The 20,043-nt window shown below is 56.7% G+C and overlaps 1 protein-coding gene and 1 long non-coding RNA gene across 3 annotated transcripts in view; one reads left to right on the forward strand and one right to left on the reverse strand.

Annotated features, from left to right (window-relative positions):
* The window catches only part of KCTD15 (potassium channel tetramerization domain containing 15), a 17,477-nt gene extending 4,770 nt beyond the window's left edge, over positions 1 to 12,707 (forward strand). Inside the window, exons 2-7 of one of the 2 annotated variants that reach the window (XM_077754656.1) lie at positions 513 to 608; positions 2,156 to 2,248; positions 2,882 to 3,057; positions 7,945 to 8,089; positions 10,431 to 10,736; positions 11,838 to 12,707. In XM_077754656.1, coding sequence (XP_077610782.1) covers positions 2,183 to 2,248; positions 2,882 to 3,057; positions 7,945 to 8,089; positions 10,431 to 10,736; positions 11,838 to 11,996 — 852 coding nt within the window. In that variant the 5' untranslated portion in view covers positions 513 to 608; positions 2,156 to 2,182 and the 3' untranslated portion in view covers positions 11,997 to 12,707. Of the gene's footprint in view, positions 1 to 487; positions 609 to 2,155; positions 2,249 to 2,881; positions 3,058 to 7,944; positions 8,090 to 10,430; positions 10,737 to 11,837 lie in introns of those variants that run through there. The other variant, XM_077754655.1, reaches the window with a different exon arrangement.
* LOC144223864 (uncharacterized) lies at positions 4,027 to 7,947 on the reverse strand. Its single transcript, XR_013332850.1, has 2 exons — positions 7,466 to 7,947; positions 4,027 to 4,981 (listed from the first exon to the last, which is right to left on the reverse strand). It is a non-coding gene; the product is annotated as an uncharacterized LOC144223864 (long non-coding RNA).
* Positions 12,708 to 20,043: the final 7,336 nt, after the last annotated feature.

Below are 20,043 nucleotides of genomic sequence, written 5' to 3' on the forward strand. Positions count from 1 at the left end.
GCGCCCAGGGCGCAGAGCTGAAGGGAGCTCGCGAGGCGCCTTCTGTTTACCTTTTATGGTTAAAATAACAGCTTAGCAAAGAAGCGACTTCACGAAGAAGCGATTTAGTGAAATCGTCTCAAGCTGCCGCAGCTCAGCCAGTTTAATCACCCCCAGAGAGCTGAACAACTGCGAACACAATGGGACACAAAATCATTTTGTGTGTAAATGAGCGTGGCATTCTGCTCGCTTCCCTCCGCTCGGGCGGGCGGGGCTCGGCGGCGGCGGCGGCGGGCAGGCGCGGGACCCGGGGCTCCCACCGCAGCTCAGGGAAGCGGGTCAACACCTAGCCAGTTTGGAGACCCACAGGCCCTGGAGCACGCTCCAGCGCGGAGGCCCCTGCAACAGGCGGTTTGGGCGAGCCTCAGGAGGGCCGGGGCGCGCTGGGGCTGGGTCGTGGGTCTGCCGGTGGTGTTGAAGGAATGAACTTGCGTCTCTTACTGCACCCACTTTTGTGCTTCCGACCTCAGCAGTGGTGTCGGGGAAAGGGTCGTTGTCCAGCACAGATGCGTTCGCCCGAGGCAGCCCTGGAGGTTCGCGTGGAGGCGTAAAGCCTGGGGCTTCCAATGGTGAGTTTTTTGGTTTGCGGGTGGACCTCAGGTTGTGCTTGTGATGGAGAAGAGGCTGGATGAGAACAGGGTTGAGCAGCTTTTGTGATGGGTACTTGGTGTTAAATGTCACTTGAGTAGTGTCCTCGTAGTTGGGAAAACATTGCGCAGTCCGCCGTGATAGAATTTCCACGGGAATCCCTTCCAGCACACTTTATCCTCCGTGTGGCTCTCCTTGTGACTCCTCCCCCAGCAGAGCCTCAGGATAACCCATCCTGAGGTCTGTTTTGGTTTCTCAGAACTTCCTTGAGATAAGTGACCTGCCTTTCTTTTCTGAGCTGGCCAGAAGGCAGGAATGCCAAAAGCCACAGACCCTGAGTAGCCCCCCCAGTGAGAGTATAAATTAAACATCCCTGTTTAGTAGCACCCCCACCCCACCCCAGTTTCGTGTCAGGGAACGTGCCTGGACACTGAGGGCAGAACAGATCCTAGGAGACAGTAAGCTCACTTAAATTTGCAGTATTGATGCTCATTGGACCTCGGTCCACGTTTTAAAATTGGATGTTTGGATTTCAAGGCACAAAGTCAAACCTGCGAGAGAGAAGTCCAGGTTAGGCTTGTGGGAGCCAGCGTGTGTGTTAGGTGTGTGGGAGGGGGTTCACTGTGCCCCGTGAGACAGGCTCAAGTCAGTGCAGGGGGCTGCATAGACCTCTCCCCCCCTTCTGCAGTGTCCTGGGGCGGCTTCTAGTGACGAGGGACAGTCTTATTTCAGGTGGTCTGGCACAGAAGAATGTCGCTTGTGAGTGGAGAGGAGCAGAACAGAGGGTCCATTTGCTGACTGCTGTCTGTTTCCTTCTGGCCAGCTCTCTAGTGCCTTGGGGGGTATGATCCTGAGGGGGTCTGGAATACATTAGGCACAGACAAGACCATTCTGGGGGTCTGGGTTGAAACTGCAGAGGTGGAGGCCAGGCAGACAAAGATAAGTTTCCTCTCTTAGGTGCCCTAGGGGAGAGGTGGCTTCCTAAGTGACTTTCACTCTTCCCTGTGCCCTGGCTTCTGCCTCAAGAGGCTTCTCTGTGTCTGGCCTTTCACACACTGCCTCCTAACCCTGTGGAGCCGGTGTTCAGGGTCCTGGGCTCGGGAGGCTGGGGGATCCTCCCTGAGCTGTGGTCCCCAGGGCTCTCTGCTGATGCAAGAGGAGACACGCTTGGTAACATGGCTCTGAACCAAAATACCAGGAAAATCAGATTTGTTCTGAAACATTTTGGGGCAATAATGGTGAGCATATGTTTCAGCACTGTCATTAGCCGAATTAGCAGACATGGGGCTGCCCAGAAAACACGTGTGTGTGTGTGTGTGTGTGTGTGTATGTGTGTGTGTAAGCTGCTACGGCTTTGGAGCGTGGGGATAGGGTAGTGGCGGGTGGAATCTGGAGAGGGCTGTGTGGTGTGGGGTCCCAGAGAGCATATGCAGAAAGGAAGAAGCCAGGCGTCTTTGACTCCGGGCGACCCAGCGCCCACGACTCCTGAGGAGTAAATGCCCTGTGGTTTTGTCGGTGCTTCCCACAGATACTCTGGGCAGCGATGGAAGCCTAGATGCCTCACCGCAAGGAGCGGCCGAGCGGGTCCTCGCTTCACGCCCACGGCAGCGCCGGCACTGCGGTGAGAGCCAGCAGGGTGGGCTGGGGCAGCGGCCGGGGCCCCCCTCTCTGCGCTTATCCCCAGCGCCCGCCTGCTCACCCGCCGCCCTTTCTCCCCGCCGCCACAGTCAAGAGCTGGCTGTTGACTGGCTGTACGATTATGTATTTTTTGAAACAAAAATGCTCTTAATTTGATGTGAAATTTACTACATGTATAAAACTCAACGCCTTAGGTGCTGAGGAAGTCACTAATTTAGAGGTGTCTCGTTACTGAGACAAACTTGCAAAAACCCCTGAATCCCAATTCACAAATTGGTGATTCGTTTGTCAGGGGATATTTCACATCTAACACATAAGCCCGCGACCTTTAATTAGAATTTTGCAGTTTGTTTTATGCCCCTGGAGGCTGACACCTTGAAAATTTTTTTTCTTGATTTCTTATTGCTAATAAGCATCTTTCTTTTTCCCTCTGGTACTCTGAAGAAAATGATGCAAATACACTTAATTACAGTGGTGGCCATAATTTGTCAGCTGAATATGTGATCAGGCACAGGCAGAAGTGATCTGATTAGATCTGTGATCACATTGGCAATAAAAGGGAGTGTGCAGTCCTGTCGTGGAGAAACTCTTGTTTTCGCCTTGTTTCCATCTCCAGGAGGGAGGAAGCATGTCCCGGTTGTCTCTTACCCGGTCGCCCGTGTCTCCCCTGGCCGCCCAGGGGATCCCACTGCCAGCCCAGCTCACCAAGTCCAACGCGCCCGTGCACATCGATGTGGGTGGCCACATGTACACCAGCAGCCTGGCCACGCTCACCAAGTACCCTGACTCCAGGTAAGAGCCAAGCCCCTTGGAGCACCAAGCGCACGGTGGTTAGTGCCATCCTCTGCAGCCCGCTGCCAGGGGGCTCTGTCTCCTCTGCCAGCCAACATGCAGCCTCTCCAGGGCCCGCCTCTCCTGGACCTGGGGAACTAGAGTTTGGGAGGCCGAGTCTACCTCTTGAAAGATGCTTTCTACAGGTACTTGTGACTCTATGCTGGTGGCATCGAACATGCCTGATGGAGCTCCTGACCCGCCGGCAGGAGTCCCCTATTCAGGGCCAGCCCCACCTGAAAGTGGCCAGCAGCTGGCTGGGGGAATCTCGGGTACCTTCAGGGTCCCCTTGAGTGAGCCTCAGGCCTGGCCTTTGCAAAGGATCATTTGTGAGCCATGCTGCATACTCCTCGGGACCCTGTCGAAGAGAAGCGTTTCATCCCATTTCCTGCTCTAACCCTTGGTTAAGGACGCAAGGGGAGGGACCGGTGGGGCTGCAATTTCCCATCTTTGTGTGTTTGAGTGGCCACTGCTAGACCCTCAGGGGTAGCAGCCAACTCCCTTGGGCTTGGGGGGAAGGGGGGTAGGTAGGGAGAGTTGCAGGGGGTAGCTAGGAATTCCAGGATGCTCAGGGATACCCGGGGCAGGAATAAGCAGGAGCCTCATACCCATGTTAGCAGATGACGTGTGTCTGACCAGGAGCCTCCCAACAGTGCACCTTGCTCTCCTCCCAGCTCCTGGAGCTCCTGGGCCTATTGTGGGAGGTGCCGGGCACTGCCAGCTGCCCTGCTCCCGCCACTTGGGCATGTCCATCCCAGGGACCCAGTTTCCCGTTGGCAAAGCAGCAGGGCTCATTTGGAGATTGGGCTGGGTCTCCGAGCGTCGCCTGGAGATGATGGATGCAACGTGCTGCTCGCAGAGCCCACGGCTGCTTGCTCCTGGCGCAGCGAGGCGGCTACCGTCGAGGGCTGAGCAGCAGGAGGCCAGGGCTGCGGGGCATCGCCCTTGTTTTATACATTTAAAAAAAAAACAAGAGGAGTTAATTAATCCCCCAGACACCAAGGGATCATCTCTGGGAAGCTTTCTTGTCATTCCGCTTCCGCGCTGGCGTGCTGGCTCGGCATGGCGGATTCGTAGCGCGTGGCAGCTTGGTGCAGGCTGGGGCGGAGCCCTCCATCGGGGCAGGAGTGCTCCCTCTAGGAGCAGATGCCGGAGGTGGATAGAGAGTCCAGGTCAGAATTCGGGGAGTCTGGGGTACAGATGGCCGTTGAGACTTCATTCCCTCTGCCCAGCAGAGGCTGAGGCCTGGGGCAGGCACTTGTGAACTTGGGGCCTTGTGGGGGCCGCAGCCATGAGGCCACACTGGCAGTGGTGGCCTGCGAGCTTGCTTGCTCTGTCTAGGATGGGAGATGGATTCTGCTTATTTAATTTCAATTTTGCCTTCTGCGGCATTCCCGAGTTGCTTGAGATAGATCATCCCTTAATCGGTTGACGACGTTTGTGAGTGAAATTCATAAAACCCTTGCCCACAACCTCTCTGAAGAGTGTTTCTTGAAAATCAGACACTTGCCTTTCCAGAGCCATCATGGCTTGGGCCTAAGGGGAGTGGCTGCCTCGTTCATGTCCTCAGGCTGCTGCCTGGGAGCAGCGAGGATAAGGGGTGGCCCCCCCTCCTGTACCCACAGTGCAGCTCATCCTTGCCCAGCATCCTGCTCTGCGGTGGGGCAGGCCCCCTCACCGGGGAGCGGAGGCCATGTGGCCCAGTGATCTGGCATGTGGGACCCTCAGTGGCTGGATGTGCCTGGAGGGGACAGCGGCCTGCAGGCTTTCCCCAGGGCTGGGGCTCTGAGATGAATCTCTTGTTCTTGCCTGGATGGCTTCTGGATCAGGGCAGGGCTGCTCCCTGGGCCTGAAGCTTCAGCTGGAGGCCAACGGGTGGCGTGACCTATAGGACAGTCAGGGGACATTGGGTCAGGCCGGGCCTGGGAAGTGGGTGGGGCTGCTGTGCTGTCAGGAGCCCCTCAGATCTCTCTCATCCTTCTTTCAGTGAATCATTAAAATTAAAAAAATGTTTCTTCACCAATCCCGGAAACCGAGATCAATCCCTCACCTGGTGGCACTGATGCATGAGTCACCAAGGGATGGAGAAGTAAGACTGCTAAGGTCACCCGGGGGGAATCTGGGTATCAGGAAAGTCCCATCTTGGGCGGTGCTGTGAGACCAGGGGGCTGGCACCCCACACCCTCGGGACCCTGTGCCCACAGGACTGTGCCCGGGCTTCTGGTTCTTGGCTCGCCCGGGAGCAAGTGCTGCCACCGGGTGGCCCAGGGACAGCCATGAGCCCTCGCCCATAGAGAGCAGAGCACGGCTGCCCAGGGCTGGAAATGAACTCCCTGAGCTGCTACCTCACTCATCCCTGTGGGACATCCGTGAGCTGCTGCCATCACTGTCCTGAGCCGGTGTCCATGCTGGCCGTGGGAAGCAGCAAATTACTAATAAAACCTTCCACTGAAACATCCAGGAAATTGGAGCCAAAGCTTCAACAAAAGACCTCCGTCGTTTGGGGTCAGAGGCATCCCCAAACCCTGTAGCCTCTCTCAGAGGGTGGCCCAAAGGAGGAGCTGGCTCCCGAAACCCTGTAGGCGATGGCGGGGATGGGGGGTGGTGGGGCGTGTCCTTTTGTGGCAATTGTCCTAACCTGCCCTCAAACTGCTCACATCCTTGGTAGCCTCAGACCCTGAGGGCGTGAAGGGCCTTTGTCCTTTGGAGAGACACTGATGGAAAGGTCTAGAACCAGTCTTAAAGTAAGGTGGATTGAGAATCTTCTAGCTGTGGACCAACGGGACCACCTAGAACCCAGCCAGCCCTGGCATCAGGGAGAGCTGCGGCAGAGCCTAGCCTCAAACGTTGCTTGCCACACAGCAGGTCTGACCTCAGCCAGGAGCAGTGGAGAAAGTTCCACAGGGGGACTGAGGCTGTGGGCTTGCCGGCTTGCCTGTGCATGTGGCTGCTGCCATGTCTGGGCCCTCGGCTGTTTGCTGCTGAGGACTGCCCGTGGGACGGGCAGTGTTGCTTAGTCCCATTCATCTCTGGGGTGCTGGGTGGCCCTCATTCTGAGAGTGGAATGCCCGAGCTCTGTGGACGTCTGGTCTTGGGGACTTTGGCAGCTGGAACAGGCCATGAAGCCCGTAAGGCTTTCCAGCAGGGGCTGTGTCCCCCAGGCCTGGGGAGGTGAGAGGGCTCCGTGGCCTTAGGAGTCCTGAGATGAGTCGTGTCTGGGTGACCGCAGTCCTGGGTGCCATAGGCTGGGGCCTCTCCACGCCTTAGCATAGGCTCTGAGCTGCTCACGCCCGTGCATGAGGCAGCCTTGCCCTTTCTACAGCCCCACTGGGAAGGGGCTGGGCCATGCGCCCAGAGTGAGAGCGGTTGACTGCAGGGCTACTCCGCAGCAGAGTGGGCCCTTGAGTGTGCCAGGCTACCGGAGTGGGGGACAGTATCGATGGGAAGCTCTGAGAGAGGCTCTGAGGACCCGAGCCCCCCAGCTTCTGCCCAGCTCACGTGCCCTGGCACACAGTGGAGCAGTGACTTGGAGTGGACAGAGGACTGAGCTGTTGGTGGGCAGGGGAGTGGCCCCGGAGGGTGCTTGCTGGTAGGGGTGGTGAGGCAGGAGGCTTAGGCACCAGCTCATGCAGGCTGGGCTAGAAGGCCTCAGTCCCAGACCAGGCCACCTTTCTCCCGGGCTGTACCCGCAAGCCGCCACCTTGGCAGGGTTTGCTGGTGTGGAGCCCTGCGTGCTGAAGGCTGTCTGGGGGTGCCGTCACTGAGGGGACCCGGCCAACCACCCACCTGCTCCTGAGTCAACCTCTTGGTTGTCCCCACCCCTTCTGGGGGCTCCTAACTGTCCACAGCTGGGCCTGGGGGAATTAGCCAGATGGGGCTTGTTGCCCTGGGCACCGGAGAGGCCACAGGGGTCCTCCTTGGAGTGGATGGGGACAGGCATCGGGGGCTCCCCACGAGCATCCTGCAGGTCCTGTGTTTCTCTCAGAACCCACTGCCCTTCAGAGGACAGGGTGCTGGGCTGGGACCTGCGTCTGCATGCGTGTGGGTACTCCGGAGGGCGTGCATATGTGTAGACTGTGGTGCGTGTAGACGGTTTACCCCGCAGCGTGTGCAAACACGGCACACTGTTGAGCGTATGTGTGATGTGGCACTTGCTGTCCCTCCTGCCTGCCTCCCTTTCTCCCCCAGGGTCTCCCGTGTGAGTGCATGGTTTGCCTGTGAGTTTGTCCAGGGTACGTGGCTGTGTCTCTGCTTGGTTCTTGTTGGCTGGCGTGTCCTGTGCCTGGGTGTGTCTGGGTCTGCGTGTGATTTGTGTGTTGCAAGGGAGGGGACCATGTGAGCCTGCATCTCCTGCCCAGGTGTGTCCCACCTGATGCTCATCCGTGGGGGTTGGGCGCGGTGGACGTGCGGGACCCAAGACCATCTTGCCTGGCTTACACGTGTTGGCTGGGTGTGCGGCTGTGGGCTGGGGTGGCTGATGGTCAGTGGGAGTTTTCCAGGTGGGTCTGTCTGTCAAGGCTTGGTATGCATGGGGCAAGGAGGCCGTGTCTTTGAGTCACTGTAGTTTTCCAGGCCTTCCATACATCCGCAGGCGGGTGCCTGCAGCCAGGTGCGTCTCTCTCTGGTTGTGGCTTGTGAGTGTAGGCTGAGTATACGACATGTGCCAGTGTCCCGTCGGACTGTGGCCTGGCCGCCCTTGGTGTATGCGCACATCTGTCACAGGTTGGCGCAGCCCCAGAGTGACCCACGTGAGGCCCCTGGCCCTTCCGGCAGGACGGACCCTAAGGGCTGGGGGCAGGGCAGGTGGACGGGCCCTTCCGTCAGACGTCCCACCTCTCTGTCTCCCAGAATAAGCCGCCTCTTCAATGGCACTGAGCCCATCGTCCTGGACAGTTTAAAGCAACATTATTTCATCGACCGGGATGGGGAGATTTTCCGCTACGTCCTGAGCTTCCTGCGGACGTCAAAACTGCTGCTCCCGGATGACTTCAAGGTAAGTCTGCAGCCGGCAGCTCCCCAGCGCTGCCTGTGCGGTGGCATTACACAGGGGACGCTGTGACTTCATAAATGGACCCATGGTCGTCATGGCAACCATAAAAAGTTAAACAATGGAGCCGAGGGCTAAATCAGTTTTTCTAAACTAATTTTGTTTTCTCACGTTTTTAGCTTATTTATCAGGGTGTAACAACAATTAAGCATCGGCGCTTACCCTGTCTCGTTTGCTGTGTTAAAGGACAGTCGTGCGCCAGAGATATGGGGCTTAGAGGTTCCCACGCCTGCTCCTTGTCGGCAATTTACAGGGGAAAGCCTGATGCAAACCCAGTACCTTTTAAACAAAAGGTTACCCCCTTTTGGAGTGAGCCTGTCCAGGGCAGCCGACCTGGCTCCGGGGGTCCACCTCAGTGCTGGGCCCCTCCGTAGCTCCGGGATCCCAGAGGAAGGACGTTTAGGCCTGGCTCGAAACAGCAAATGTCCCTCCCTCCCTTCCTTCCTTCCTTCTTCCCTCCCTCCCTCCTTCCCTCCTATACCTAGAGGACCAATGGCCCTGGGGCTGTTTTGTTGTCCATCCAACTGAGGCTGGGTCCCAACAACCAAAGTCAGGCCGAAGATACAGTGAAATTTGGGGCAGATATGGGTCCCCATCGCACTTACAATCTAGTGAGAAGACAGATGTTGAACAACAACAAAATGCTTGAATTCCCTNTGTGGTAAAGGGGAAGCATGGAGAGCCTGGCCCCAGGGGGGTGAGAGGGAAGGACGCTCTGGGTGGTGAAGGAGGAGCAGGGGCAAACAGCTGTGAGGGTCTTGGTGAGCGGGTAGGCTGGCGAGAAACGTGGTACCGTCCAGAGGCAGAGAGAAGGTGTCAGCATGGGGCTGTAGGAACGGGGCCGGGAAAAGAGGCTGCTGTTTGAATAGGATCTTGGTGGCCAGCTCGCCATGTGGCTGGCATTTTACCCTGAACGCGGAGGCAGGGATGTAAGCAGCGAATGACAGTCAGATCTGCAGATCAGAAAGATAGCTGCTGTGTGGAGATGATGGAGGGTGAGGGGCCGGACGGAGCAGGAAGCCAAAGGAGATTTCCTGAAGGCCTTGGTCCAGGTTGGAGGCAGCAAAGATGGAGGCAAGGGGCAGATTAGATTTACATTAGGACTCGGCCATAGAGCGCTGCGGTATGAATCCGCGGGGGTGGGGGCATTCCTGAGGCTGCCTCCTGGTCGTTGGCTCGCGGCCTGGGGGGATGCGTGGAGGCCCAGGGGTAAGCCAGGCTGGAGGGAGTGTCCACCTCACTCCTGCATGGAACTGGTGATGTGGCATCTGGTGGAGAAGTTCTGGGCCATCAAGAAAAATGTGTGCTGATACCATTTAAAACCTCTGGTGTGGATAAGAGTGGATGCCCAGGACGGCACCCTGGGGAACCCCTGTGGAGGGGGACAGGATGGGTTCCTGACAGACGACAGGACCGGGTAGGGGCTCGAAATTGGGCTTCCCTCAGACTGGTTCCAGAGGCTGGGGCAAGCAGCAGGAAGGAAGGGACTTAGGGCCTGCAGGATGGGCCCTGCTTTGGGGGTTGGGCCTCCCAGCTCAGCCTTGAGCTGAGTCCCAGTGACTGGCCCGAGTCATGGGTCCTGAGCTGTTCAGGGCTGGGGCATCAGATATGGGTGCACATGTGTTGGGGGACACAGCATGAGCTGGGCTGCCCACTCCCAGACACCTCCTCACCTGCCTGCTAGAGCAGGGTGGGCCCGGTGCCTGGCGCATTTTGTTGCCCTTTGGCCCTCCCCCCTTCTCTGAGCCAAGTCTTTATGTCTGTTTTATAGACAAGGAAACTGAGGCTCTGAGGTCAGTAACTGATGATCAGAGACCTCAGGGCTGGGAGACAGCATGCAGGAAATCCAACCCAGGGAGGTGGGCTCTGCCTCCCTGCTGGGCTGTGAGCTCCTTCCGGGCAGACGAGGGTGCCCTGTGCCCAGCCCAGCCTCACTTCTCTGGGATTCTCAGAAGGCAGCAGGTCCTCAGGCATAGGCACAGCCTCAGGCTCCACTAGTCCAGCCCTCCGGTCTTTCCAGAAGCCTCCCTCTGCTCCAGGGGCTAGGGGCCACATGGAAGAGTGCAAGGTATCTGGCAAAGGTGGACACCAACTGCTGCTTTTCGGTCAGGGCCAGACCCCTGTGCCTGCACACATTCACCTGAGCCTCGTTTCCCCCATCTGTACAATGGGTACAAGCATCCCAGTCCACACGAAATTGCTTGGGGCAGGGCCGCGACTCGGAGGGGAGCTGGCCTTGGAAAGAGCGGCCCCCACCCGCCACCACCCCCTCTGCGCATGCCCACAGGACTTCAGCCTGCTCTACGAGGAGGCGCGGTACTACCAGCTGCAGCCCATGGTGCGCGAGCTGGAGCGCTGGCAGCAGGAGCAGGAGCAGCGGCGCCGCAGCCGCGCCTGCGACTGCCTGGTGGTGCGGGTCACACCGGACTTGGGTGAGCGGATCGCGCTCAGTGGCGAGAAGGCCCTCATCGAGGAGGTTTTCCCCGAGACTGGGGACGTCATGTGCAACTCCGTCAACGCTGGCTGGAACCAGGACCCCACGCACGTCATCCGCTTCCCGCTCAACGGCTACTGCCGGCTCAACTCCGTGCAGGTGAGCGCTTTGCGCCCGCCCCGCCCGCCTCACCCCTGCCTCTCCACAGCCCTCCGGCAGCAGGGCTGGGCGGAGGGAGGCGCGGTCCATGAAATGGTGAAGCCCTCTGTGCCATCTCACAGAAAAGGCAACAATGTGTCGATGCATAATTTATGTCCCGCTCATAATTAAATGATGGCGCCTGGGGGATGGACTTAAAAAAATTGATCTGTGCTTTTTTTTTTTTTTCCAAAAGGATGTTCTATAAAAATGGCCCAGAGTATTTTCAACAAAGTGTGCTTCATTTGACACCCAGAGTCTTCCTTTAGCTTCACATTAAACCCAGGCCGTAGGAGTGGCAGGTCAGATGGGCTGAGTGGAGGTGGCCCGGAGCCCCCCTCCTGCACCCTGCTGACCCAGATGGCGGCACAGGGCAGTTCCGGGTCTCACATGCATGGGGCCTATTCTGCACCAGCTCTTCCAGCCCTAAGAGCAGACTCCTGTTTTAGGCTTCGGGCAGAGTGGGCACTGTGGGGGAAAGGCCCGTCCTCCCCCACCATGCACACATTCCACAGTCTGTCAGCTCTTACTACCTGTGGGACACAGGCCTCAGACACAGTGACAAGACCCCACCCTCATAGAGGCTTGTGGACATGGAGGCTTGTAGAGACTCAAGGCACCAAGAGGGCTCCTCCTTCTCCCCACCCCGAGTTCCCTTGAGCTGATGAGCCCCCAGGCCTCACACCATCTGGGACTCACAGCTCGGGGAAGCAGGTGGCTGCCCAGAGGCCAAGGGCAGGGTCTCTATTGAGTGGGGCCTCAGTGAGGTGGGGGAGGGGGCTGGGACCACGCCCCCAGAGAGAGGGGGCAGTGCATCCTGGAGAAGCGAAGGGACCCAAAGACTCTCTCTGCCTCCGATGGAGTCCGAGGACCCCTGCGAGTGGCAGGGTGGGGCAGCCTCCCAGGTCTGGTCACTCAAGGGGACCCGGGGTCTGGCTGCCCCTGTCCCTCCTGTGGATGCTCGCCTGGCCGTCTCTGTCAGGAGAGCATAGCTTGTCCTGGCCAGGCCAGGCCGGCTCCTGCAGCGGGGTGTTGCTGACCACTTCTTTCTTCCCCCGGCAGGTCCTGGAGAGGCTGTTCCAGAGGGGCTTCAGCGTGGCCGCATCCTGTGGGGGCGGCGTAGATTCCTCCCAGTTCAGCGAGTATGTGCTTTGCCGGGAGGAACGGCGGCCGCAGCCCACCCCTACTGCGGTCCGGATAAAGCAGGAGCCCCTGGACTAGGCCCTGCCTCAGTGCCCACCTGAGGCCGTGTGGCCCTGGGGGTCCCCCCCAGGGCCCTGGAAACGGCACTGGGGAGCTCTGCCTGTGCCTGCTTAGCGGTGGGCAGGAGACTGAGGGTGGGGCTGGAGGGTCCAAAGCCAGCCCAGGGAGCCCCAGGGAGCCCGGCAACAGAACGTGGGACGCCAGAGGCACGCCCGCGGAAGGACCGTTGATGTGACCCAAAGATGCTGCGGTGGGGACGCTTCTGGGGGCACTGTGCCTCCCCGGCCCAGCACAGCCTTCCGCGAGGCAGGGTCGGCAGCGGCCTCCTGGCCCGCTCCAGAGGAGCCGTTCATCCTTCTCCACGCGTGGCGGACTCCGCCGGGCCTCCTTGCGTCACAGATGGCTTATTTTTCTACACTATTTAAGACGGAAGTAACTAACTGCACAAGCCAGAGAGGCCGACAGGGACCAACGCTTCTTCATATGGTGCTCAGTTCTTAGCTGGATGTGCCGCGTGCTCCCCGTGGCCCAGGGGCCCGCAGAGTGGGGCTTGGGAGACCCCTGGCCCCTGCTCCAGAGATGGATGCAAGAGTGGCGACACCATAGCAACTGAAGAAGGGCCCCTGGGGGGCAGGGCTGCCCGGAGGAGGGCTGGGTGGGTGTGGGGGGATGGGTGGCTCTGGAACCATCCGAGACCCTCACCTTTGCTGCCACCCAGGGTGCAGGCCACACCTGACCCAACGGTACCCAGGGGCTTCCAGACCAGCCACAGGGCCACACCGCATCCTTACCTCAGGAACGGGCCCCACGGCGAAGGGGCCCATGTGTCAGCGTTCTTCAGGTCCCCAGCTCAGGAAGCCGTCCCCAGCTCCGATTTCCCCACACTAATATGCACACTGAATTTGCATTAAACTGTTCCAGCCAGCCAATAAGACTGGGACACAAGGCATACCTGGGGCTGCTGGCCCCCGATTCCAACAAGGACTGGCCCCCGGGGTCCTCACAGACCTGCTCCCTCCCAGACGACAGGCCCAAAGATGGACACCTCGGCCTTGTCACCCTTCCCTGCGCGCTGGCTCCCCATCTCCCCCCCCCCCGGGTGGGGAGACCTCGGAGGGGCGCCCCCAACGGCACCGCGCTGTGTAACAATGCCTGTAGACTTGTATATGACTCCTTTAATATTGTAAAGATGCCGATGTACAATTGTCGTGTGTTTGTGTAAACACATTACGTTCCTAGTTCATGCCATAAATGATGCTATAAAGCGAATGACTCAGGCTCCGTCCTGTGCAGAAGCAGCAGCCGTGTCCCACATTCCACGTAGCGTGGGGTGGTTTGGGGGCGGGGGAGAACCAGCAGACCCTGCAGTGGTAGCTGGGGGAGGGGGAGGCGCAGGGTCCTGAGCGGCCCGTTATTTATTGCATTTGGGTGTTTCCTCTCCGCTGTGCCTGTCGCCTCTGGGCAGCACAGATTCTGAATTCTGATTCACAGCCCCTAACCGGATGTGAGCGGGGAAAAGGCAGACAGAAGGCGTCCGAGGGCTTTTGAACCCACTCTTGAATGTTTGAGATTTCCCCCGTCTGGCTTTTGGTTGAGGTTGGTTGGCATCCTCTTTAGAGCCCCAGAGAGCAGTAGAAGGTGGCCAGCCAGGGTTCCCGCAGCCCCCAGCATGAGAACTGCAGGTCGCTGGAGCGCGGGTCGAGACCTCGCTGGGTCTCTGTCCAGGGGTGTGCCCCCTGTTTTAATGAGTCTTTTTGTGTTTTTCCATAAAGTCCTTACATTCTAACCCGCGAGGACCCTTTTCCATGCCCGGTAAGGGGCACCAGCTTCAACCCACCTGCCGGAAGGAAGCACAGAGCAGCCTCAGCCCATCTGAGGCCACAGAGCAGACGCCATCAGACAATCTAATTTGCTGGACAGACTTGCTAGCCTTTTCCTTTGCTTAGCAACGCGCCTGCGGTTGGCACATCTGCATTTGGGCATCTGAGGCTCACATCTGAGAGGAGAAAGTGTTGTGTTTATTAGAAGCCTTGTGAAAATAGCTCAGTGCCATGTGCATTTCTGGATTTTTTTTCTGGTGTGATGACCAGTACGGTTTCTGATTGTGGGAGATTCCCTGGCATTTTCAAGCAAAATATCTTTTTGATTAAACCATTGTGCTAAAAAACAAAAAGAGTAACTACCTTACTGAATGTTACTCCTATTCTTTACCAATTGAATAAAATCAGAAAGTCGATTTTACATAAATCGGGTAATGCCAGACTTTGTAGACAAATACTGTGCTCCTGTAATTCTAAAATTCTAATATATACAGTCCCTTGAACAGCACACATTATTGATTCCTTTAAAACATTTTTTACTTCTGGAATGAATATATTCTAAGCAATCTTTTGATCTGATACCAGCAGCATAAACGTTTCTTCTGTTCTTCACAAGCCTCAAAACTGATTATTTCTTATAAGCCAGTGCTGCCAAACCTCTACCAGTGCAGGGTGGACGAGGCAAGCCACATCAGGTGGCTTCTGTCACTGTCCTCACATGGGGCTCAAAGCCAGGTCACAGGGGCATCTGGGTGGCTCAGTTGGTTAAGTGTCTAGCTTCAGCTCAGATCATGATCTCATGGTTCTTAACTTCAAGCCCCACGCCAGGCTCTGTGACAGCTCAGAGCCTGGGACCTGCTTCGGATTCTGTCTCCCTCCCTCACTGCCCCTCCCCCACCCACATGTTTTTTTTCTCTCTCTCTCAAAAATAAATGAACATTAAAAAAATTATTAGAAAAGCAAAAGCAAAAGCCAGGTCACAACACTACATATCTTTTAAAAAGTGGTTGTTCTTTTTTTTTTTTTAAGCTACCACTTGACTGTGTTTGTTGGGATAAATAAAGGCTATTTTATAAGTTACACAGCTCGAATGCTTTGTGTCTAATCCACGGAGGGAGCCACGAGAAGGTATGTGGCTTCGATGATTCTGAAAGCACTCCTCACACTTGGGACTTGGCTTGGCCAGTGAAGAGCCCTGAGCAGCCCATGTCCCAAATGCTGACCTGACCTGAGGAGCTGCCTGGAGGGCTGGGCCCCAAGCGGCTGCACGGTCCCCAGGCAGCCCAGCCTACACCATGTTGGCAGACCTGGGAATGAGGGCAGCGAAGGCATGGGCTTCCTTCACCTCTCCCAAACCGCCAGCCCTGATCCCTGTGTCTAGGGTGCACTACATTGATTGTGTGCACGTGTGCATGTGTGTGAAACAAAGTAGTACACTTGGAAAATGGGCAGAGAAGCACAGATGTGAGAGTGGGAACAGGATCTCCATTAAGCCCCTGACCGAGGGAAGACAAATCTGGCCGAGCCAAGTGGAGCCTAACGAGGATGAGGTTGGGGGATTACCCTCTCTGCCATCCAGAAGGCAGACCTGCGTCTAGGCTAGGATGGCCCCTCCCATTGGGCCCTGTCTTCCTTCCTGACTCTCCAGAAATAGGAAAACAGCTACAGTGGCCCTGGAGGACACTAAGACACACAAGATTCAAGTTTCTCCTAAGTAGGTGACAGGTGGGACATACGAAAATGGGAGAAGCCAGAGGATCTTCCGTTTGAGGCAGGACCCTTGGTTCAACCCAATGGGAGATCTAGACAGTTAGAGGGACAACTGTTGGCCAGACAGGGCAGCTGCTGGCCTTGAGCTTGACACCTGGGCTAACGTGGAGTGTTGAAGACACTATTATCCAGTTTGATGGCCATACATAACTTCCATTTGACTTTAAGGTGGGTGGACCACAAAGCTCATGACAGCTACATAATGGTGGCCTTGGCCAGGTCACAATACTTATGAGGACATGGCTGCCCCTCTTTCTGCTTACTTCACCCCCATCCAAAGGAGGCAGCTCCAGGTAGAGGGAAGCCTTGCCCTGCCTGGAGATTGGGACCCATGAAGTAACCCTTTTTGGAGCAAGAGAAAGAGAAAGGTATTGGTAGCAGTTAAGAGTGGCTTCCTGCTGGGAGCCAGATGAGTTCTAAAGTGGCCCAAGTGAAACCTGACCCCAGTGAGAGTTGAAGGTCAGAAAAGGAAGGCTAACCAGAGACTCTCCCTGGATCTCATAGCCCCTGCCTCCGTCCCTGCCCTAAGACCCAGGAAGGCCAGGTGCATTTCCCCATGAGCTTTCAGCGGAGTGGAGACCCCAGCCCCTGGGCAGCCCTTCCAACCCCATCCCCTGCTCATAGCCGATCTTATTGGGAACACAGAATGTCAGCTCTCTTTCCTCGAACCTCAGAGCCAGACCAGCAAGGTACCTGCCTGAGCCACCTGAGCAGCTCAAGGTACCATCTCTGAGCTGCAGGCGAGTGGGGAGTCACTAGGCATGGCTAGTGGCAGGCAGCCAGCAATAGTGGCTCCCCCACTTGCAGCTGTTTACTTACCAGGACAAAGGCCTCCTGTGATTCCCNACTTGATGTGCGCTATTGATGAATGGCCAGCACGTGCCAGTCACTGCGGGTGCTTGGGGGACAAGACAGCCCAAGAGCCTGAGAGAAGACAGTTGTTTTCCCACGAGGACTGAGGCTCTATAAAGTTATCTGGAAGAGAGTTTTTCATATTATAGTTTTCAAGTTTATCTTGGCATCACACAGATTACCCCCAATTCCTTGATTCGCACATAGAGCCAACAACCTCGCAAGGCTAGCACCTCCACGGTGCACAAGCCTTCTTTGAAATTCTAATGAGACCCAGTGACAGAGGAGGGCACACTCCCAGAGGAAACACAAAGGAGAGAGCTGGAGGTCAGCTGCGTTTGGATTTTTGTCTGTATTTCCATTATACAGAACTGCCTGGCCAGTCCTGACAGCCCTCTCTGGGCCTGGTGGCCATGCTGGACGACGCTCTTCCTCGACCCAGAGCCATTGCTTGGGGTGATAGGAGCTGGGTCATCCAGGCCTTGCCTCCCAAGACCTCCTCACACAAACATCACAGACCAGGACAGTCTTAAAGAGCAGGGGCGGAGCCAGGGAAGGGCCAGGACACCCAAGCCAAGCGCCTGGGAGGATGCCCCCACCCCCACCCCGCCGCCCCCCATCCCCTTCCCAGGAGAACACGGGTCCCCACGTCCCTGCATGGACAGCCGGAGGTGCGCCACCTGCCAACTGCTCGAGCTGCTCCGGGCCAAGCCTGCTGCTCGAAGCCTGTGTCTACAATGTCACCAGAGCTTCCTCTTCGGTGTCCTGGATGCGGTCCAGGGCTCCCGAGGAAGCTGCGGTTTGGGGCGAGCAGTCTGCACCAACAGGGCGGGGCGGCCGCTCCCACTCCGGACGCGGGCCACGCCTTCTTGGACGCGAACACACCCCCCATTTCCCGGGGCCCACAGAGACACGCCTCGCCCTGCAGCAAAACAGCAGGAAGGCAGATTTGTACGAGTATATACAAGGTCCTGGAATTCTCGCCCGGTTGCCACACAGTCTACGGAGCATAATTGGGGGAGGTTGTGCAACAGCCCAAGAAGCCGGGGTTCTCCACGTTCTCATCACAGGTGTCCAGTGAGCCCAGGGACAGGGCCAGATGCCAACATTGTCACCTTTGGGTGGCACTGATGGCCTTGCTCCAGCAGGCTCTTGCCTAGGGTTGGGGAGCCCAGGTCCCCAGGAGCTGGGCCCATGGGAGTGTGAACTGGGGAGAGGGCGCCATGCCTGCGCGCCCACCGCCCCCCCACGCCCCCTCCAGCCTTGATGGTGGCAACAGCCCTGGCTGGCAGGCCAGTGAGCACAGGGCTCCCCAGAAGGCCCCCAGGCAGGACTCACACCAGGTCCCCCTGGGAGGGCAGGGGTCCCAGGGGAAGCCCCACCCAACTAATGCCACCTTTCCCACCCCATGGGGTCTGTGCCCAACAGCTGGGCTGCTTTCTCAGTCTCTAGGAACCCCATGGGTGGGTCCTTTCCCCGGGGCCCAGTGAGTCACTTCCCCAGACCCCGAAGGCCTTAGTTGAAGGTGCCTCCCTCTGCAGCAAAGCCTCCTTTGTTCTCTTGCTGGCTTCACTTCACAACCCTCTCCTCCCCTCTCACTTGCAAACTCAGGTCCTGCGGGATTTAGGGGCACCAGCTGTGAGCAGCACACAGGTAGGCGAACTGGCCCTGCAGAAAATGGAACTTGCCACTCTCGCTTCCTGTGTCCCTGCCCTTTCAGGGCGCAGTCTCTCACCCCTCCCCAGGCAGCTGGGGAAGCCCCTACCCCCCCCACACAGGTGGTGGGTGTGCAGCCTGCGGGGCACCATTGTTGGATGCACACCAGGCGGGAGGGTGCTTGGGACACGCTCACCCTGGTCAGCACCACCAGAGCTGCTGAACTTCCCGTGACACTTCTTCCTTAGGGAGAGACTTCCTCTGCTCAGATGCTGGCAATTACCATCACTCGCTCTCCTTGTTCTCCCTTTGCTTGGTGGACCCCCNCGGAAGCCCAGCCCAGGACGGGAATTCTGTAAAGTGCTTTCAGACACAGCTTCCAGCCGGCCTCCTCTGTCCTCTCCACCTTCCAGCCCCAGCCCCACAGGCCACCCGGGGGGCTTACCGTCCTGCGCGGGGCCCAGCTGCCCAGCGAGCTGGACCACCCTGCACTGAAGGCAGCTATCGGCCGCGCATCTTGTGTGTGTGAGCACCAGCCTTGCAGCCAACTTGGGCTCTTGTTTTGAAGAAGTAGAAGATAATTTAAAAAAAAAAGCTGCACGCACAAAGATTCTCAAATTTTATTTACAATATTAAAAAATAAATAAATAAATAACAGGGGGGAGAAACCCCTGTGTCTTAGAAGCAGAGGAAAGGAACGTCACTCGATCAAATGTATTTCTCCTTCCACAGGAGAAATTGTCTACAGTCAGATGCTTGCAGGGCCTCTGGTCAAGAAGAGGGGTTGCAGGAGGCCAGGCTCTGAGCCATGTGCATTTCACGTGTCTGCTCCCCAAATCCTTAAGCCACACCCGTGATGAAGGAACAATCAATAGTCCTATTTACACAGAAGAAGAAAGGTGTGAGGTCCCTCAACTAACAAGGGCTGCTCCCCAAATCCTTAAGCCACACCCGTGATGAAGGAACAATCAATAGTCCTATTTACACAGAAGAAGAAAGGTGTGAGGTCCCTCAACTAACAAGGGCCAGAAAAGCAGCCGCAGCTGTCTCCAGAGCCTGGGATCTGGCCATTAAAAACAATGGCTAGTTTATTAGCTTCTTATTGCTGCTGTGACATATTACTGTTTTACTGCTTAAAACAACACAAATTTATCATCAGACAGTTCTTGAGATCAGAGGTCTGAAATGGGTCTCATCAGGCTGAAATCATGGTGTCAGCAGAGCTGTATCCCCATCTGGAGACTCTAGGAGAGAATGTGTTTCCTTGCTTTTTCCAACTTCCAGAGGCTGCCACATTCTTTGATTCATGGTCCCTTCCTCCAGCTTCAAAGGCAGCAGTGTAATCTCTTTAAATCTTTTTGACTCTGACTCTTCTGGACTCATGATTACATTGGGCCCACCCAGATAATCCGAGATAATCTCTCTATTTTAAGGTCAACCTATTAACCTGAATTCCATTTGCAACCTTAATTCCCCCTTGCCATGTAACCTAACATATCCAGATTCCTACATTTAGGATGTAAACGTATTTAGGGCATTATACTGTTTACCACAGCTAGGTAGCAACTTTATCCACTCAAAAACTATTTCTCGAATACAAGCTATGTGCCAGTTAGGTTCTGCTGGGGATACAGCAGTGAATGAAGAAGACAGAAATCCTTGACCTTATGGAGTTTACACTGCAGTGGCGGGATACAGACAATAAATAAATAAGCAAAATGTAACAGATGTTAGATAGTGTTAACTGCTAAGGGGAAAGATACAGCAGGGAAGGGGATAGGCAGTGTGTGTGTATTGCTATTTTGGTCAGTGTGCTGGGCATCTGTAATTTGCACCTCTTCCTGCCCTGTGCCTGGCAGTTGGTATCTGTTAACAACACAAAGAGGTCCCCTTACCCTCTGGCTTCCTGTTGGGCATGGTGGTGGGAAACACCTTCAGGAGACTGGAGGGGTGCAAGGGAGGTCGGC

This window comes from Crocuta crocuta, unplaced genomic scaffold, assembly GCF_008692635.1.
Source record: "Crocuta crocuta isolate KB4526 unplaced genomic scaffold, BGI_CrCroc_1.0 scaffold121, whole genome shotgun sequence".
Classification (NCBI taxonomy): Eukaryota; Metazoa; Chordata; class Mammalia; order Carnivora; family Hyaenidae; genus Crocuta; species Crocuta crocuta.